Here is a 17,952-nt window from a genome sequence, read left to right as displayed (position 1 = left end):
AGGGCTCATTCCAAGAAGGGAACCGTCTCGTTGAGTCAACTGGGACCATCCCAAGCAGCAGCAGTCCGAAGACCGACAAACTAGGCACCTACCTACAGGTGGAAGTGATGAAAGAAACGTGATAAAGCTAATGTGATGTGATGCTGCCGTTCGTTATTGTTGTCGTGTTTTTGGGGAGGGCTGCTCTTCGCCACTTTGCAATTTCGGGGGGATGTTTTGGTGTTGACTGATTTTGTTGGGAAATTGCTTTGACCCTCCGTGTCAACTAACCCATCGTTGCCGTCGTCGCCGTCATGTTCATGCATAATTCGGCGGGCAGATTTATTAATAGTTTCAACATGTTTGACAATAATTGCTTTTGGGTAGTAAATGTCACGGAGTTCAGTTTTTTCGGGTTTACCCCTGGTTGCAAGTGTGCTGAATAATGTAAATTTAATTCTTCTGTGCTCGTAAGCTTTTATGGGAAAATTGGGAAATCTACACGTAATTGTTATGGTATACTATAACGCTGATATAGTTGCTTATGACGGGTTGACAATGTGGGCTACAACACTGTTTTGAAAGTTTTAAAGTACCTGAATTATGAATCGTAAATATCTTGGCTTTTTTATGGATACATATTTCCTGTTAGTTCGGAATACATATTTGTTTGCATCCCTAAACCTATTGATTTTTCTTCATTTTAGAGAAGCGTTGATTTTTGAGCTCAATGTCAAAGTAATTTTGTAGATTCTCTAGAACAAATCAAGGCAAAATGTATGTACACGCTCGGCCCTATTGAACCATTAATGATTGAAAAATAACCATAATCCGAGTTCTGAGGGTTAAGTCGTTGAAAACTCATAAAATTTCGAAATACTCAGAGCCTGGCTCCATTTGACTCAGACATCGCATTTTGTATGACGCACATTGGTGGTATTGTCAAAAATCAAGACACACCCCATTCCATAAATCAGAATTTTTAAGGACACCACTAAATATTTTGGATTGCATAAATTAAGGCAAAATATAGGAACTGTAGACGCGTCAATTTACGGAACTGAAGCGACCAGAATCTTGGCTGGCCAGCATCTTATATCGAAAACAACATTTGAATATCATTGGCACCAAAAATTATCAATGGTTAAACTATTTTATTTCAGAATTGTTTTTTTTATAATTTCTTTATTTGAAACGGCTTATACCTTAAGGCTTTAAGGAGCCAAACCAGTTTTGTATGTTTACAATTGTTTTCTTGGGTCTATATCACTTTACCACTTTTTTTTCACTTTAGTAGAGAACAGAAAATAGATAGGGAAATATGAAGATGAAAAGAGTTATAGACGAAGATCAATTGCTTTTAGAAAAAGGTAGGGTAACGGACTTATTTTGGACCACAGGGTCAATTTTGGACCACCTTGTCTAGCTCTCTTATAAAACAAATAATCATGATTTTTTTCAGCAAATATTATGGAACTCGGGCACTTAATGTAATTCACTATTTTTTTTCATTATTAGTTTCTTTATAAGAGAGCTAGACAAGGTGGTCCAAAATAGGTCATCTGGTCCAAAATAAGTCCGTTACCCTATATTTCGAACATGTAATCAATGTCTATCGCAGCTTGTACATCTCTTACTGGGGTGCAGAGTGGTTTTCCTCGGACCCTAAGGGAGACTATTAAATTCGCTCTAGCGGCCAGGTGGGCCTCACATATCCAGACGATATGTTCGATGTCGTGGTAACCTTGGCCACAGCCACATAAATTGCTGCCAGCAATTAGAATTGTTTGATTTTCTTATTATTAAACTTTAAATTCAGTTATATTTAATATATTTTTTTTTTAGAAAATCAGGATATTTCAGATCAGATATTCTTCAAAAAATTATTACAACATGGTGTAAAAAGTATAGTTTTTACAACAATAGGGTAAATGTACCCGACCCTGGCACCTAAGGCATGGTCTACCCTTTTTTTCAACATTCCAACCTTCCTGTTGAGTGCACCATAGAACATCCTTTGAAGAATTTACTTGCTAACTGGCTTAGAGTTCAACAAAAATATGTTTTCTCTATGGAACTTTCATTATTGTGAGCAAAATGCATGCAAAGCACTCATTGCGGTGCTCCAATTACTTGGCCGCCGTACCAATTGTTTGCCGTTTCGATTATCCGATTCTTGGCCACCAGCAATGTGCAATAGATCTTTACCAACATTGCTCAATTGACAGTTAACAGATTCGTTGGCTATTCTGAATATAAAGCCACTGACAGAATGACGTCAGCTGAGCGTAAAGTTCTATGCGACGATGGAACACCGGGCTTCACTCATACAACAAAAGGCTTTTGAATACATTGATGAAATTTGGTTGGAAAGGAAGCACAAAATAAGCTTTCATTTCAAAAAGTCGGAAGTCCATAATTTCCACATTATTTTTTTTAATTTTTGAAACTTTAATTTTTTTTTTCTCAACTAAACAAAGTGATGATTATAAACACCTCAAGTTGTTTCAGAATATTTGTATATGAACAAGAATCAGTGGTTTATAAATGACAACCAAACCTTCATCAGGGGGACCGATTCAGAAACGAATTATGTCCGCGAGTGGTTTGAACTTTCTCTTTTTTATGAACATTAAATCCCTTTGATGAAATCTAAACTAACATATTATGTAAGAAAACTTTTTGGACTGAACGCTTCAAAAATTTCTCCAATATGTATATAGTAAGTTACTTATGAAGGACTGATAAAATCTGAATAAAGCCAATCAATCTAGGAAAAGTATTTCAGACGGCATGGGCTTATCAAGACTAGACCAGGTTTTCAACGTAGAGTTTTAAAAAGGTGTGGTCCAGCTGCCAGAATATTGAGGTAAAATATCCGTATCTGGCCCCGATTGATTCACATTCCTCGAAATTTTTTAAAGAGATTTCACAGTTCATCATTTTTGCGAAGTTTTTTGAGACAATTTCATCAACATAAAAATCAAATACGACTTGAAAGGAAGTAATACTGAAAGGTTTGAGCCGTGTCAAATAAACTAATTATTACAAAAAAAAAATGATTTGAACGTGGTTGTTGTGAAAGTGGTATTGTAACGTTGAACTGAAATATCTTATTTTGAACTATTCTCATCGATTAGATTTTTCCAAATATTGGAAAAATTGCTTAAACTTTCTCAGTTTTTTTTGGAATTTCCTGACTTGAATGCTAACTTTACAAATTCAGGAATGCTAAGCCTAACGACAGATTCATTTACGAAATTTCAATCGTTCTGTGCATCATGATGTGTTGTCATTTATAAATCATTGTTTGAATTATTCCTTTTGAGTTTTTATAGACTATAAGTTGATAGAAAAATACTCTAGGAGACTTGCGATTGCAACACATAGGATTATTTTCACTACGAAACAACTATCTTCATATTGTGGAGTTCATAAAGTAAGAAATTGAAAAATTCCTTAAATGGTATTTTAAAATTTTGCCCTTTTGAATTTGTTAGCTGAGATTATGAGCTTCTAGCAAGAGCCATCTCGAATGCCCGAGGCGTTGCGCAGTGGTTTGACACGCCAAAAAGATTTTAGAATGTAAACCTTGCCAAAACATTTTTTTTTAATTCGACTCACATCTAATGTTATAAGGAATAATTGGAAAGAAAACGATATTTTCCTGAACTTCCAACTTCTGTTTCCAAGAAAAAAATCAGAACAAAAATCCAAAAAATTAAATCTGAGTATTTATATGGTTCCCAAGCAATAGAAAACGATTCCAAAACTCAATGAATTATGTATTTTATATACTAAAGTCATAAATTGCCATCGATCAAACAGTTTTTTGATAAGAAAAATATCTTAAGTCTTGTGAGTTGCTTAATTTCACTTAGTTTTTTTTTTTATATATTTCGAACCACTGTGTTCTGTAGGAGACCACGTGGCTTTTGCTCGGCAGACTGCAATGCAAATGCTGTTCGCACGCACACCAATGTACCTTCGATTAATGGTTCCCAAATAGCGATTTTTCATTTTCAACGCTTGAATATGACTTTTAGTTAGTCGAATCACTTATGTTCTCCAACTTATTTCGAAGCTTAAGTTGATAGAAACGGTCTTATCATACAACTCAATTAGTATGAAAACATTTGTGCGTACTTTTAAATTAATTTTTAGGGAAAACATCAGCCCAAAAATACCTCTTTAATGAACATGTATTTTTTCCAGCTTCCAACACTGGTGGTGTATTTCGATTGAAGTTGCATGCCAAGAAAAGGAACAAAATTAGTTTTAAATTTTTATTCAATACCTAAATAAATATTCATTCTTTTGTTTTTCTAGTATTTTTAGATTTTTTGCCGTGTTTAACTGTAGGCATGAACATTTATTGCAAATTTTTCAAATGAATGTCCGCGTTTGAAATCGCATGTGAATTTAACAGTTATACTAAAAAGGTGAGTTCATCTGATTTTCATACGGTGATTTCCAAAATAATTGCCTCGGATGCAGATCGAAAAAAAACTAACTACTTCAATAAAGTACAAACAATCAAAAAATTCGGTATGCACAGGTTTGAAACAAATTATTCTCTTCGCAATGAAAATATATTCAACATTTTTTAGCTCAATTTGGACCTAAAAAACATGAAAAGACATGTTGGCATGCCAAGAAAAGGACCATGCCAAAATAGGGCTCACTTACCCTACTCCACTTATATTCAACTACATTTACGATAATTTCTCGATAAATATGAAGTTATCAACTATATGTATATAGATTATCTGATTGATATTTTGGGTTCAACTATACATATAATAGATTCAACTATAGTTCTATGATTGATTTTACACATTCAAGTATTAATATAATAGATTCAACTATAATCGTAGGATTGATGTTGTGCATTCAATAATAAATATAGTAAATTCAACTATACTGGTTTAGTGGATTTAACTGTAAATATAATTGACTGAATTATATTTCTATGATTGATTTAATGAGATTCACTAGAGATATTGTAAATTAAAAAATTGTTTGTTTTAGAAGTCATCATATTTTTTGTTGATTGCTTTCTAATCAGTTCTAGCGGTTAATCCAATCATTTTTCATTTTTGTATTTACCTATTTGATTTTCGCTTTTTTTTACACAAAATTACACAAATTTAGATGTTATTTCTGGCTCGTTAATCGTTGCCTCCTCTAGAAATCTGACCATCGGATGGTGGTGGTGGTGGTAAATGTACAGGAATACAATCCTGCTACTGCTGATTACTGCTCATCCGGAAAGTCCACCGATCTTAGCAACATGGTTAGATGGAACGAAATGCTGTTCAACGGGGCGTTGCGTTTTTGGGGTTTTCTTTATTTTAAACCTTCTCTTCACCAGCAAACTTGTCGTCGCTGACAGATTAGCAGCATCGATCCCGATTAAATTGTTTTAGGCAATTTGTTGCTTGCAATCATGTCTACCTTCCGCCGTATTGCCCCTAGATGTATACACGTTCTAGACTGAGATTGAGGTTCACGTCGGATTCGGCTACCTCAAAAAAGCTCTTTGAAAGAATTTTCTATTCCGTCGGTTTCACGGACACTCAGAGAACAGTTGCGTTTACCAAACGATGCCAACTGCTGGCCAAGAACCGAAACCGCTTCCAGGAATCCTTGGTGGATTGGAAACGGTTGATTGACGGATTCGGAAAAGTGTTCCTGCGGGTATCACTGTCACGAAAATTTGTCGTGCTCTTGTTTGTTATTTTTCTCTGCATTAATGCGCAAGTATGACCTAAAATAACGGTTGATGCAATATATCAAAAAAGTATAGTGGAATTTATGATATTTGGAGTTTAATGTCCAAAATCAATGGTAAACTCGTAGTTGAATCTGTTATGTTTATAGCTGAATCAATTCTACCATTATAGTTGAATCTTTCATACTGATAGTTAATTACATAAGGTCAATCAGCAAGTTGTAGTTGACGGTCTCTCGTAAATAAGGACAAATCCTGAATAATCAGGACACCTGGTACCTCTGATGACGCAGCCGTCGCTTGATCTAAAACAACTCAGTTTTTCAGAGTAATGGGTACTCATTGACACTCAGCGAGTTCGACTGCTTGAAGGCGACAACTGAGTAACTGTTGATCAGCTACAAATAGGGAAATTTCTATGGTAAATATTTATTTTTATTAGTGATTTTATTCCCCCCCTCTTACTAACCCAAAGTTAGGAAAAATACTCCCCACATATAAAAACTTTATAAGTAAAATGCCTCAATAAAACCTTTTGTAAATTAAAAAAAGTGATTTTATCTTACTACAGTGTAAGAAGTATCGTCTAAAAATCATACTCGGAGGCAGCCGTTTCTCCGGAAAACATCAATCAAAACTTTTACAAATGAGTAGCGAGAAAACACTAGGGTGGTCGGATTTACCGGTTTTTTCAAATCCGGTATTTCGGTATTTGTAATTTATAAAATCGATAAAACCAGTATTTTTCAAAGTATATCGAATTCCTGAAAAGGTTTTGTCTAATTGCAGTAGTAATGGTATAAAATGTTCAGAATTTATAACGCAATAGATTTAGCAACATTTCCAATGGAAAAGATGGTATTGTGCCTTCAAATTATCGCTTTGTCATCATTCTAAAGGGTGATACGGTCAAAATTTGGTCAAGGGAAAACGCGTGTAAATCGGTGAAATCGTTTATTTAAAAAATCAAATTAAATTTCTTTTTCAAGTTTAATTAGTATAAAATTCAGGAAAAATATTCAGTTAGGTTTCCGCTTTTCCAAAAACTAATTGCCGGGCCTTGCGCTTAACCCCTGCCATCAGATTTTGTACAGCCACCTTGTCCATCTTCTTCGCCGCAGAAAGCCAGTTTGCCTTGAACTGCTGCTCGTCCTTAGCAGTTTTTTGATCTTCTTTAGGTTCCGCTTGACAATAGCCCAGTATTTCTCAATTGGGCGGAGCTCTGGCGTGTTGGGAGGGTTCTTGTCCTTGGGAACCACCTGCACGTTGTTGGCGGCGTACCACTCCATGGCTTTTTACCGTAATGGCAAGATGCCAAATCCGGCCAAAACAGTACGGAACAACCGTGTTTCTTCAGGAAAGGCAGCAGACATTTATTCAAACACTCTTTCACGTAAATTTCTTGGTTGACAGTCCCGGAAGCTATGAAAATGCTACTTTTCAAGCCACATGTACAGATGGCTTGCCAAACCAGATATTTCTTCGCGAACGTTGACAGTCTCATGTGCTTGAAAATATCTGCTACCTTTCCCCTTCCTTTTGGCGTATAAAACTCCTGTCCCGGAAGCTGCTTGTAGTTGGCTTTGACGTAGGTTTCGTCGTGCATTATCACGCAGTCAAACTTCGTCAGCATCGTCGTCGTGTACAGCCTCCGGGATCGATCACGATTTGGAGTCACTACCTTCTTGTAAGTCGATAGTCCGGCTCGTTTTTTGGCTCGATGCATAGTTGTAGACGATACACCCAGCTTATTTGCGGCATCTCGGAGAGAGAGATTAGGGTACCGCTTGAACTTACCGGTAACTTTCTTTGTCGTCTCAGCGGCTTCCGGTTTTCGATTTCTCCAGACTTCCTGGTTGTCGACAAAGGTTCTCCAAACACTTTAATTACATTTGTAACGCTTGATTGGCATTTTTTTGCGATTTTGCCAGCTTTGCGTGTGAGTTTAGCTCGGATTTTCGCGAGCATAATTTTGATACGCTGCTCTTCTTCCTTGGACGGCATTTTGACAACTGGAGAGTGAATTCCAAAATCAAAATAGGAGCAACATTCTATATACACACCCACCCACCCACACACACACACACACACACACACACACACACACACACACACACACACACACACACACACACACACACACACACACACACACACACACACACACACACTCACCAAATTTTGACCGTATCGCCCTTTAACTGACCGAAAGATTGATCCCATTTTATTCTTATTTACTTTGCTCTCATCATCAAACGGGCCGGGACTGGGGAAACAACCCGAACAAATGCAGGGGTATGCAATCGAAATGGTTTACATTTCGAAATGATTAGGCCTTATTTTCCTCCGGGGGCAATCAGCATTCTGCCAACATTTGCCACTGTTCGCTTTTAGTCTGGCAGCCAAAAGCAGCAGCATGAGCCATAATTGTTAATATTTCTACAGAAACTTTGAAACAAACACGTGAATTTTGCACCAGTAAGTAGGTTTGGAGGAAGGGCGTCTCCAGGCGTACGGTTGAGGTGCATAGAGGAGGGAGGCAGATTTCGCGGCGCGCTCGCGCTTGCCAAGGCTGTTTGAAGTTCGTTCGATATGGCCTTTCTGGGGGGGGCCACCACTAATGCTCTTGTAGAAGTTTGGTTGTGTCGACCAAAACGCCAGCCAGACACTTTCCTTTTGGCTGGCGAGCAACCTGGCTAGCATATTAAAATAAACAACCATATTTTATGTAATAAATATAAATTGAATTTTCGAACCATTGCTGTTCGGTGGCATCCGGATTTACATTGGCTTGCCGATCGATCGATCTTGGCGGTTGGAGGTGGCGCTGTTATTTGGACCGATGCTGAAGTGAAGTTAGAAGGAAAAAAAATATCGTTGGCGCTGCTTTGCACCCTATTATCACATTACGTGGAAAGAGAGCGCGCGTTCAAAAGAAAAGCAACTGAAATATGAATGACTTTATTGTTTGTGCAATCAATCAGCGAATCGACTAGTGCACTTATTTTTAATTGGATATTCAGATCGAAAATATGATTAATTAATTTAGACAATCTTGATCATTATCACTTGATCCAATTTTGGTGTATTCATCAGATCTTTTAAATTATTTTTAGTTTTAGGGTTCCCAAATTTTTCACCAAAGGTGGGTGTTTTGAGAAATTTTTGTTTGGAACATGCATTCAAACAAGCCATTACAGAAAAATATCAATTAATGCGATTACCTTATTGGTAGTCCATTCATAAACATTTAAATCTTGTTTAAGATTTCAGTAAATAGTTGCCATTTTTTTCACGAATCGAACCCAACAAATTTTGATTGGCACCAACTTCCGGAAATATTCAAAAATTCGAATAGCTTCAAAGTACTGAATTTAACCTCTTAGTTAGAGCAGAGTAATTGCATGAATGTCACCCGGACACTTCGTAAGAATTTAATGGAATAGGAATAGGCATTTAAAAGCAACTTTATATCTAAAATTTATAAATTCTTCAAATAATCCACCCTTCCTTTATTTTCATAACCTACAGATATCCGATAACAACTCTGCTTCTCAGTGTTGTTATCATGAAATTAATTGTTTTTGATTTTGTAAGTAAATTAAAAACATTCGGGCAAAAATCGGGCAATCGGGCAACCTTAGTGAGTCTGTAGTACAGACTCTGTACTCAAAATTCATGCACCAACTTGACTTCTCTTATGAATACATTTTGATAGCGTTTTTCGAGTACAGTCTTTAAATATCTATCGACAAGTAAGACAATGTTTTAAAATCTGTAGCAGAATTGTGGACCTGGGATAAGATCATGAAGTTTTGGTCTTGCTTAGCTCTGAGTTGAGATTGTTACTCTTGATTCACTCTATTTACCCATTCATCACAATTTGATAAGGATTTAAAATTTTTAGTTCAGAGAAGAACATTTTGCTTGACATTTTTTGGACCCTCATGGGGAGGGGGGGTTGGCCTTGACTTTGATTCGTGAGAATAAAAACAAAAGTTGTATGGGAAGGTTCCTTTTCAAAAGTGGAAGAGGCCTTTATCCTTTCGTTTGTCTCGTAGCTAGCACATTCGAAAAGTATGTAGTTTAGAGACGCCTATGCAGCTCCACAGGGACATGCCGAGGACTGTATGATGTTGTTTCTGTGTAGGTGTGCGGGTAATCTTGAGTGGTTAGCCATTAGTTTTGATATTATCACAATTTCTCTGCGACTCAGGTCACAATGGTTAAACCAAGGTTTTTGTTGAACCCTCGACACAATGTTGAAACAGAACCTTCCTTTCACCCCGTTTTTCCATAAGTCCTGCTACTGGCTCATATTCCTAGCATTACTCGGTAAGTGTAGGGGAAAACTGTACAAGACGCACCAGCGGGGTAAGATGGCCCATGTCATTCTTTCTCAAATATTTACTAACCTACGGCTTCGAATGATGTTTATCCTTATTTTTATTGTAGCAAACAAGCTTTTTCATCATTCAATAGATGAAAAGTTCACAAAATCTACTTTAGTTCTTAGAAACCGAGGAATTAATGGAATCAGCGTGAAACTTGTAATTTTTCATAAGTTACATATAAGGTTTTATGGTAAAACAGCCTGCGCAATCTGATCAAACTACAGCTTATCGTTTTACCACTCATGTGCACTTTCGGAAGACTATAAATATTTTGTTGTATTTAATTAACTTCCTACAAATTTTATCAAAAATCAATCATATGAAAAAAGGGGCAGAATGCCCACAAGACCACGTGTTTTACGCTCAAATTTTAAAGGCTGTTAACTTTTGAGAAAACCCGAACATCAAAACAAAATGCCATTCTTTTTATTTGCTGACTCCCAAATTACGATAACAATGCATAGTCATAACATATTTTGTCCTTGTTCGAGTTAAAACGGTGCACCAATATTCGATTCGAAAAAATTATCGGCCGCCATGTTTGCCGCGATATCACTATATCAGTCAAAAAAATTGAATTTCGTTGCCTACTTGAAGGCGTTTTATATATAAGGATATTAAAAAGTGTATTTTGAAAAGCGAAATTTCCGATGAGTTTAGCAATACTAAATGATTTTTAGCCAAAGAATGGTAGTTTACAAAAATACGATGAACATGTAATTAAACATTTGGTGTTTCAATAATTACATTCCGTATAATCATTGTTCCATTTCTTACCATCCTTCCTGTTTGGTGCGTTCTGTCCACTAGTTTTGGCATTCTACCCCGCGGTTTGTTTCCTGGCTGATTTCGTTTTTTTAACAAAAATATAGTCAAAATTGAGTTTTTATCATATTTTTTTTTCTCGATAATACGTGAATTTCATCCTTGAATCGTCGTCAACTTTCAATTTGGTTCTTAAATGATTAGTATCGCTATAAATAGCAATTATGCTTAGCTGGTGCGTTTTGTACAGTTTTACCCTACATCTGACTCCAAGCATGACTCGCATCTTGGTCTACTTTTACGTAGTTGTACTTTCGGACAGTATAGAGGACATTGTCTAGTTCGAAATGGGAAGGCAGTTCCAGACTAGCAAACGTGAAAACAATAAGAGGGAGCTTCTGGAACTCCAAGCCGATCTTCTTCTTCATACGCCGCGTTTCAAGGATAAAGGGATTGTTGAACTGCATACTTTTGGACTTTTTGTAAACTTTAACACTTGGCAAGTCTTCGTCTGAAACTCCTTCCATATTTATAAACAACTCCCAGACATTCCACAAGTCTTTGCGGAATATTGAAAGACACTTTGGGATACGTTTTCTTCACCAAATCGTTAGCATCTTTCGCAGATGCCATAAGAATTTTGATTTTCTTCCGAGACATGCATATCCCTTTCACATACGAACTCGCGAAATCACCTATTATCTTTTTCGACAGTTTGGATGGATCTAAAAAGTCTTCAACCGTTTCCGCGATATCTATGAAGGTCCCAATATTACATGGGCCGTATTGTCCAATTCGACGTGGTCTGTCTTTTTCTGAATTGGCCGTTTTGCTAAATTTAACCGAGAGAGCAACTTTGATTCTATACAAACAGAGATATGTAGGTGAGAACGCTAGCAGGGTCCTATATCGAATGGCCCAAAACTATTACTAAAACCTTACCCAGGTCCACTGTACCAAATTTTAGGCTGATCGCTTAAGCGGTGTGAATTTGTATAAGGTGCATAGAAACAAACCTACAAACCGACTTTCAACCCATCTTTATAAATTGGATAGGTATCTATAGACAATTTTATATAGAACGTTTATCTTTTGATTCCAGTTATCATTGCTCAAAACTGATTATTTTAGATTTTTGAAATGACATATCAGCAAAACTAGAGGCGCTAGATGAAATCTGACAACAGAATAACTTTAACACAACAACAATTTTTAAAATCCAGTCAGTGTTTAAAAAAGAGGTACAAACATGCTGTTTCCCGGTGTTGTCCTGCTTTTACCTTCTTCTGTAAGCATTTAAACCGAGAGTTGTTTTTACAAAAAAAAAAAACTATAACAAAAGTGATTCTTTTTTTCAAATCTATATTTCCATAATTACAATTGTACCCATCAATCAATTGATACCATATTGATACCTACATTTTTTTTCAACTACTCACTTCCATACAGTTTGTTCAATCCAATCGATAAAACTGGGGACTGAAATATAAACACCGATGGGACTACCACAACTTCCAAACGACGACAGTCCGAGCAGGTGATAGATACAGCTGCCCTCATCTGCGGGAACTTGCAGAGGATCTCCACTATTTCGGAGGCAACCATCGACACCATCGTTTTCTTTTGAACTTTCTGTGCATATGAAGTGATCAGCCCAACCATTTTTTAACCGTCGTAGATTCTCGGTAAAATGTGCACAGTGCGATTTATCCAAAATTTTTGTTGGCAGCTCAATTAAACTCTCTTTTTCGAATTCCGTCGTCTGCGAGAAGCTCGTTGTCGTTGCCGAACTTTGATTGAAGGTGTTTTCCGTCCAAAGACAAGCTGGTCGAATCGATCGCGTAAACTGCACGTCCTGATGAAGCTTAATGAGGGCAATGTCGTTGTAGAACTGCGAGCGGAGATAGTTTGGGTGAATGATTATCGATTCAATTGGAACATCCCTTTCATCGCCTTTTTGAAGGATGTTGACTTCACCTAGCCGCACTACTGTTGGCTGATCATGATTACTTAAGCAATGTGCCACAGTTAGCACGTAACGTTTGCTTATCAGAACTCCTCCACATTGAAATTCAACTGTTCCGTCAGGTTTCTCATAACCCAGCAGAGCTTGGTGAGGAAATTCGCCACTTTTGATTCTTGGTGTTAAAATCAATTCCTTTGGAGGGCATTTGTTAATTTTTAAGTTTCTGTATTCGCTGCACTCTGGAAGGGAAGGTTTTAGTTCTAACATTAAAAATTATAAATATAAGTTCATACTTTCCACTGCCAATCTTGATCCGTGAACGCCTGAAATTGTAAAGTCAAAAACAAAAATCACTCAAAATCATACCTTGTTCTTGTAAATGTTCTTACCATCAAAAGCGATGAAATAAACTGCCACGATCAACGATAGAGCCAACCTTAACCGTCCAGCCATATTGCCGCAGTGATTTGAAATCGATTGCCATCCACATTTGAGATGTTACTCATTTTATACAGTCTTTGCGACTCCGGTTGAATATATATTTCTCATTTATTGTCTATCAACATCAACATTGGTGAACCTGTTCTTATCATTGAAACGGCAAACAACCTTGGCGGGATTCCCGACTATAACTGGCTGACAGATGCGATGCAAAATACTGTACTTACACTTTGTGCGGTTGTTTGACAACCTAACAGAAGTTGTATGGGAAAACAGATGTCTACAAAATTTCCTTTTTTCCTAGGTGCCTAAAAGAATTTCAGCAGATTCGCTAGAACAAATCAAGGCGAATTTCTATTAGAACTTGACCGTCGTTGGGTGACCCCTTAGAGTTGATCCGTTGAGCTGAAAATTGGCTACGGCTTTTAGAGAAGCCAAAAACAAAATTGGAGTCCCAAACACTCATAGGCACATTACAGACGGCCTCTTCCCTTATTCCTCAATCTCATCATAATTGGATTTTCCAAAAACTTTTGATTTGATGAGTTTTTTTTTTTAATTTTTGTTTTAATGCGAAGATAAACTCCTAAGCTTCTGGGCATTCTGAGCTTCTGTATATCACCTCTTACTGGTTTCTCAACTAGGATTGGTCGATCTTGGGTCGATCTTTGGAAGATGGATCATTTCAACTCAGATTTTCGATTTTTTGGATCGATTCGATTGATCGATCGGTTTATTTTCGATTCGATCTTTCGATCTTTTGGATTCTTTTTATCGCTGAGCGGAAATATTTAACACTTCTTCTCGTTTTTTTATTTTTCCTTGAAAAAATTCTCAAAAGTGCGTAACGGTGAGTACATGGAGGGAAAAATAATGAAAAAATATTATTTTCAAATACTTCGAGTATTTAGCAAAAATATTAATTGCTGCAAATTTTCAATAACATGAAATGGTTATACCTTTTTGTTCCTCATACAAGACAGTTAGAAATAAATGTTTACTCTTAATTTATCTTGCACCAATCATAGTTTTAGCTCAAAAACTTCGTAAACCTTGTGTTTGGACACCATTGGAGCTGAAAATTCAGCTGGGGGTAGTACCTCTGTATGATGATTATTCACCATGGGTGCACGGATTCACCGCAGTTTCATTATTAAGTATGTGCTTACATGCATTATTTAGATTAATTAGTTTGACAAATCTCAAATGCAGTTGACACTATACCCGGACCCCATGGCTTCGTATGAACTGTTATGGAGTAAATGTATTGTGTGTGCTGATGAAAGTATATTTTGGAAGAACAAGTCAATCAGGTGGCCTAGTTTACTGCATGAATTCCGGCATCCGTGTATATTAACCTGGCCTGGGCAACTGATTGAGCATTCTCAAATATGAGAATTTCAAGGAAACACATCTTACCTGTTGGCCATTTATGTGATTCGAATCCAAAAGTTTTCTTGTCGATACCGGTAATCGAACCCAATACGCATAACATATCAAAATCAGACTTGTCGCTAGCGGCTAGACCATCTCGGCACAGAATTAAGCTGAGGGTAGTTATGCGATAATAAATCAGCTAGTGACTAGGAAGGTGTTAAATGGAAAATATAATGCCTTTCCAATGCAACTTTTGTGAAAACACGAAATGCTAAATAAGCCTTTTTAAATATTTCGTATTTTTTGAGATTCAAGCTGGTCTAGTTTGTATATATATATATATATATATATATATATATATATATATATATATATATATATATATATATATATATATATATATATATATATATATATATATATATATATATATATATATATATATATATATATATATATATGCACTGAAAGTCATTTTTTTTTATTGAACGTTATATTGAAGCGGATACGAGTAGTCAAACAAGCTAAGCTAAGCTAAGCTATGCACTGAAAATCATTTTTTTAATTGAACGTTATCTTGAAGTAAGAAATATTGTTGCCATTAAAAAAAAGTTTCTATTTAGCGTTATGCAAAATTTATAACAGTTTTAATTAATTCTTGCAAATTTGTTACTTCATGAAACGAAGGGTTATACCTATTTTTTTTACCGATTTAATGTTTAACAGATGAAAGTTTAGCATCCAGACTAAGCTAGTCAGAATTTCCCGGATATTGATTACCACTAAATTTGGGAATTGTACGGATTGCGCGAATTTTTTTCAAAAAATGTTTTACCCCCACAAAACGAGACTTTACGCCTAATAACAATTAAAAATCGTCTTATGGGTTTCGATAAAAAAAATGTTTCAATATTTTCCTTATTATTAAATTATACCTGGGATTTGCACAAATTTCCCCGGATGTTGCCCGGATTTTGGATGGAAAATTTAGAATTTACATGCCCGGATTTTGCCAAGATTTAAGATATAATAGCCCGGCCCGGGTACGTGCGTGGAAAATTCTGGCAACCTTAATCAATTCGATATCGGAGTTTAATTGGCTTTTGTAGAGTTTTTGTTTGCAGATTTTGATACATCATGAGTACCTAAATTGAAACGTTAATAAAAAGTGCTATCTTTATAACAATGGAAAATATCGATCTTTCAGAGATTGATCCTTCAGCTCTTATTTTTAAGGTGGATCGATCCTACGACCGTTTTACTGAATCGATCTTAGAGATCGATCTTTTACTGAAGATCTAACAATCCTAATCTCAAACTTGCCGTAGTGCTAGATGGGATGCGAGTGACCTATGCGGATATCGCGTACCCAACCCTGGTGGATGCTTTGGTCACATCCAGACTGAGGGCCCACAATCGTCTGTTCTCTAGGTCAGGGTCGGGTCAAACAGCGTCTGTCTTACAGCGAGCGGCTGAATTTATGAAATGCGGCTCCCCCCAGCCAAGTCCAAGATGACTCCTACTTTTTTACGGTTAGGGCCTTTATCTTGTTTATCAATTTTTTAACTTCGCTTTCTTTATTATTTCGATCCATTTTTCACGAAATTCTTATTGGTCCTTTCCATTTTAATGCAAAACTATAGAATTTCATCCAAAGTAAGGTATTTTTCATTTCACGTGTCATAAAAACCCTTGTTTGGTTCTAGGTCAGGCAAACAGAAATTCGCTGCATTTTTTTTAAAACTTTTTGGCAGAAAACTGAGCACTTTTTAAAAAGAGTTGTAATCGTTTATGATAAAAATTCATGCCGGAACCAATCAAAACCAAAAAAAAAACTATTGTTTTATAGATGCGGCATGCTCAGGTTAGTAAAACTTGTTAATCTGTCCAATGCTAAACTCTCTCAAAGACTTTAAGAAAGTTTTAATAATGATCATTAACAGCGAAAACTCAGGTCTGTTACCTATGCAAAAAAATGGTGAAATGCATTTTCAGCTTAACTCAACAGCAGATTTAATGTTTAGTCCAAATAAGAAGCCAACCATTTAAGTTTAATTTAACAACATTTGTCTAGTTTAAGCGATGAACTAAATTCCTGTCACCTACTTGACATCAGTATTTCGAAATTACGTTTGTGTTAAATTCAATAAATTGGGTTTTTCAGAATGAAAACAGCTCAAAAACGTAAATGTAAATTCACGGAAGCAACTCGATCAAAATATTCATGCTTGATCATCGCCAAATGCCAAATCTGCAGAACAAACGTTGATGAAGAGCTGCTAGAAAAAATAGGCATTTTCAGAGAAGTATGCCTCAGAACAAGAAAAACTTCCTTTTTTATGAAAATAACTACTAACGATAAAATATTGAATTAAAAAAAAAACAGATTTACATAGAAATGTGAAAAAAATGTTTTTTATCTTAATTTGTTGAGATATCATCTAATTTTATTAAAAATTTGAGTAAAAACTTTTTTAAAAATAAAAATCACAAAATAAAGCGTCCTTCTTTTCGTCCTACTTCAGATTGAAAATCGTCCTACTTTTTCATAGTATTTTGAGCAAAATGTCCTACTTCCCGAAATTTTATGCCTACACTTAGGCGACTACATCTCAAAAATTGCCTCCGACAATCAGGACCTTGAGCGCATCATGGGGCGCCATGATCTAGGACAGATGAGCGAAAACGAAGAACTGTTAGTAGAATTTTGTTACAACAACAACAACATCGCTCTTCCCACATCGATCAGCACATGAGGTAAGGTTGCCAGAATTTTTTCAACACGTATCCGGACTGGAGAAACCGGGCTATTTTATTTCTTAAAACCTGTCAAAATCCGGGCATTTGATTTCCAACCGTCGACCAAAATCCTGGCAATATCCGGGCATGTTTGGTCAAAAATCAAGAAAAAAAAAGTTGAAAAAAATTTTCCAGCAAAATTTTCAACAGATTTTATATCGTATTTTAGGCTTTCAAAAAAACCTTTCATGATTATTTTTACGAAATTTCCTCAGAAAATTTCGTTTTGGACGCATAATTAAAAAAAATTATACCGTGACTCTGCGCATTTTCATATTCATACAGGAATATCTCAAGATTCTATGAAATTCGTCTTGAATTTGTTTCCATTAATTTTAAAATTTATTGAATCAATCAAAATAAAAAATGGGAGCAATCGTTGAAAAATGGCCGCCGTTAGCAGTACGGAAGTTTCTAATCAGTTTTTAACATTTTTGGTTTTAAATTTTAAATTTGTAAAAGCCCGGCATCGCATAGAACAATTTTGATAAACTTGG

The 17,952-nt window shown here is 36.1% G+C and overlaps 2 protein-coding genes across 5 annotated transcripts in view; one reads left to right on the top strand and one right to left on the bottom strand.

Moving 5' to 3' along the window:
• The window catches only part of LOC129744289 (putative uncharacterized protein DDB_G0291608), a 438,626-nt gene that overhangs the window by 107,334 nt on the left and 313,340 nt on the right, over nt 1–17,952 (top strand). The gene's annotated exons all lie outside the window — the stretch shown is intronic.
• LOC129744291 (serine protease snake-like) lies at nt 12,218–13,356 on the bottom strand. Its single transcript, XM_055736746.1, has 3 exons — nt 13,228–13,356; nt 13,132–13,161; nt 12,218–13,077 (listed from the first exon to the last, which is right to left on the bottom strand). The coding sequence occupies exons 1-3, from the start codon at nt 13,289–13,291 to the stop codon at nt 12,308–12,310; spliced, it is 864 nt and encodes a 287-aa protein (XP_055592721.1). The 5' UTR covers nt 13,292–13,356; the 3' UTR covers nt 12,218–12,307.

The sequence above is a fragment of the Uranotaenia lowii genome, chromosome 2 (assembly GCF_029784155.1).
Source record: "Uranotaenia lowii strain MFRU-FL chromosome 2, ASM2978415v1, whole genome shotgun sequence".
Taxonomy (NCBI): Eukaryota; Metazoa; Arthropoda; class Insecta; order Diptera; family Culicidae; genus Uranotaenia; species Uranotaenia lowii.
The sequence above is the reverse complement of the archived record's forward strand: the minus strand, read 5'-3'. Positions and strand labels throughout refer to the sequence as shown.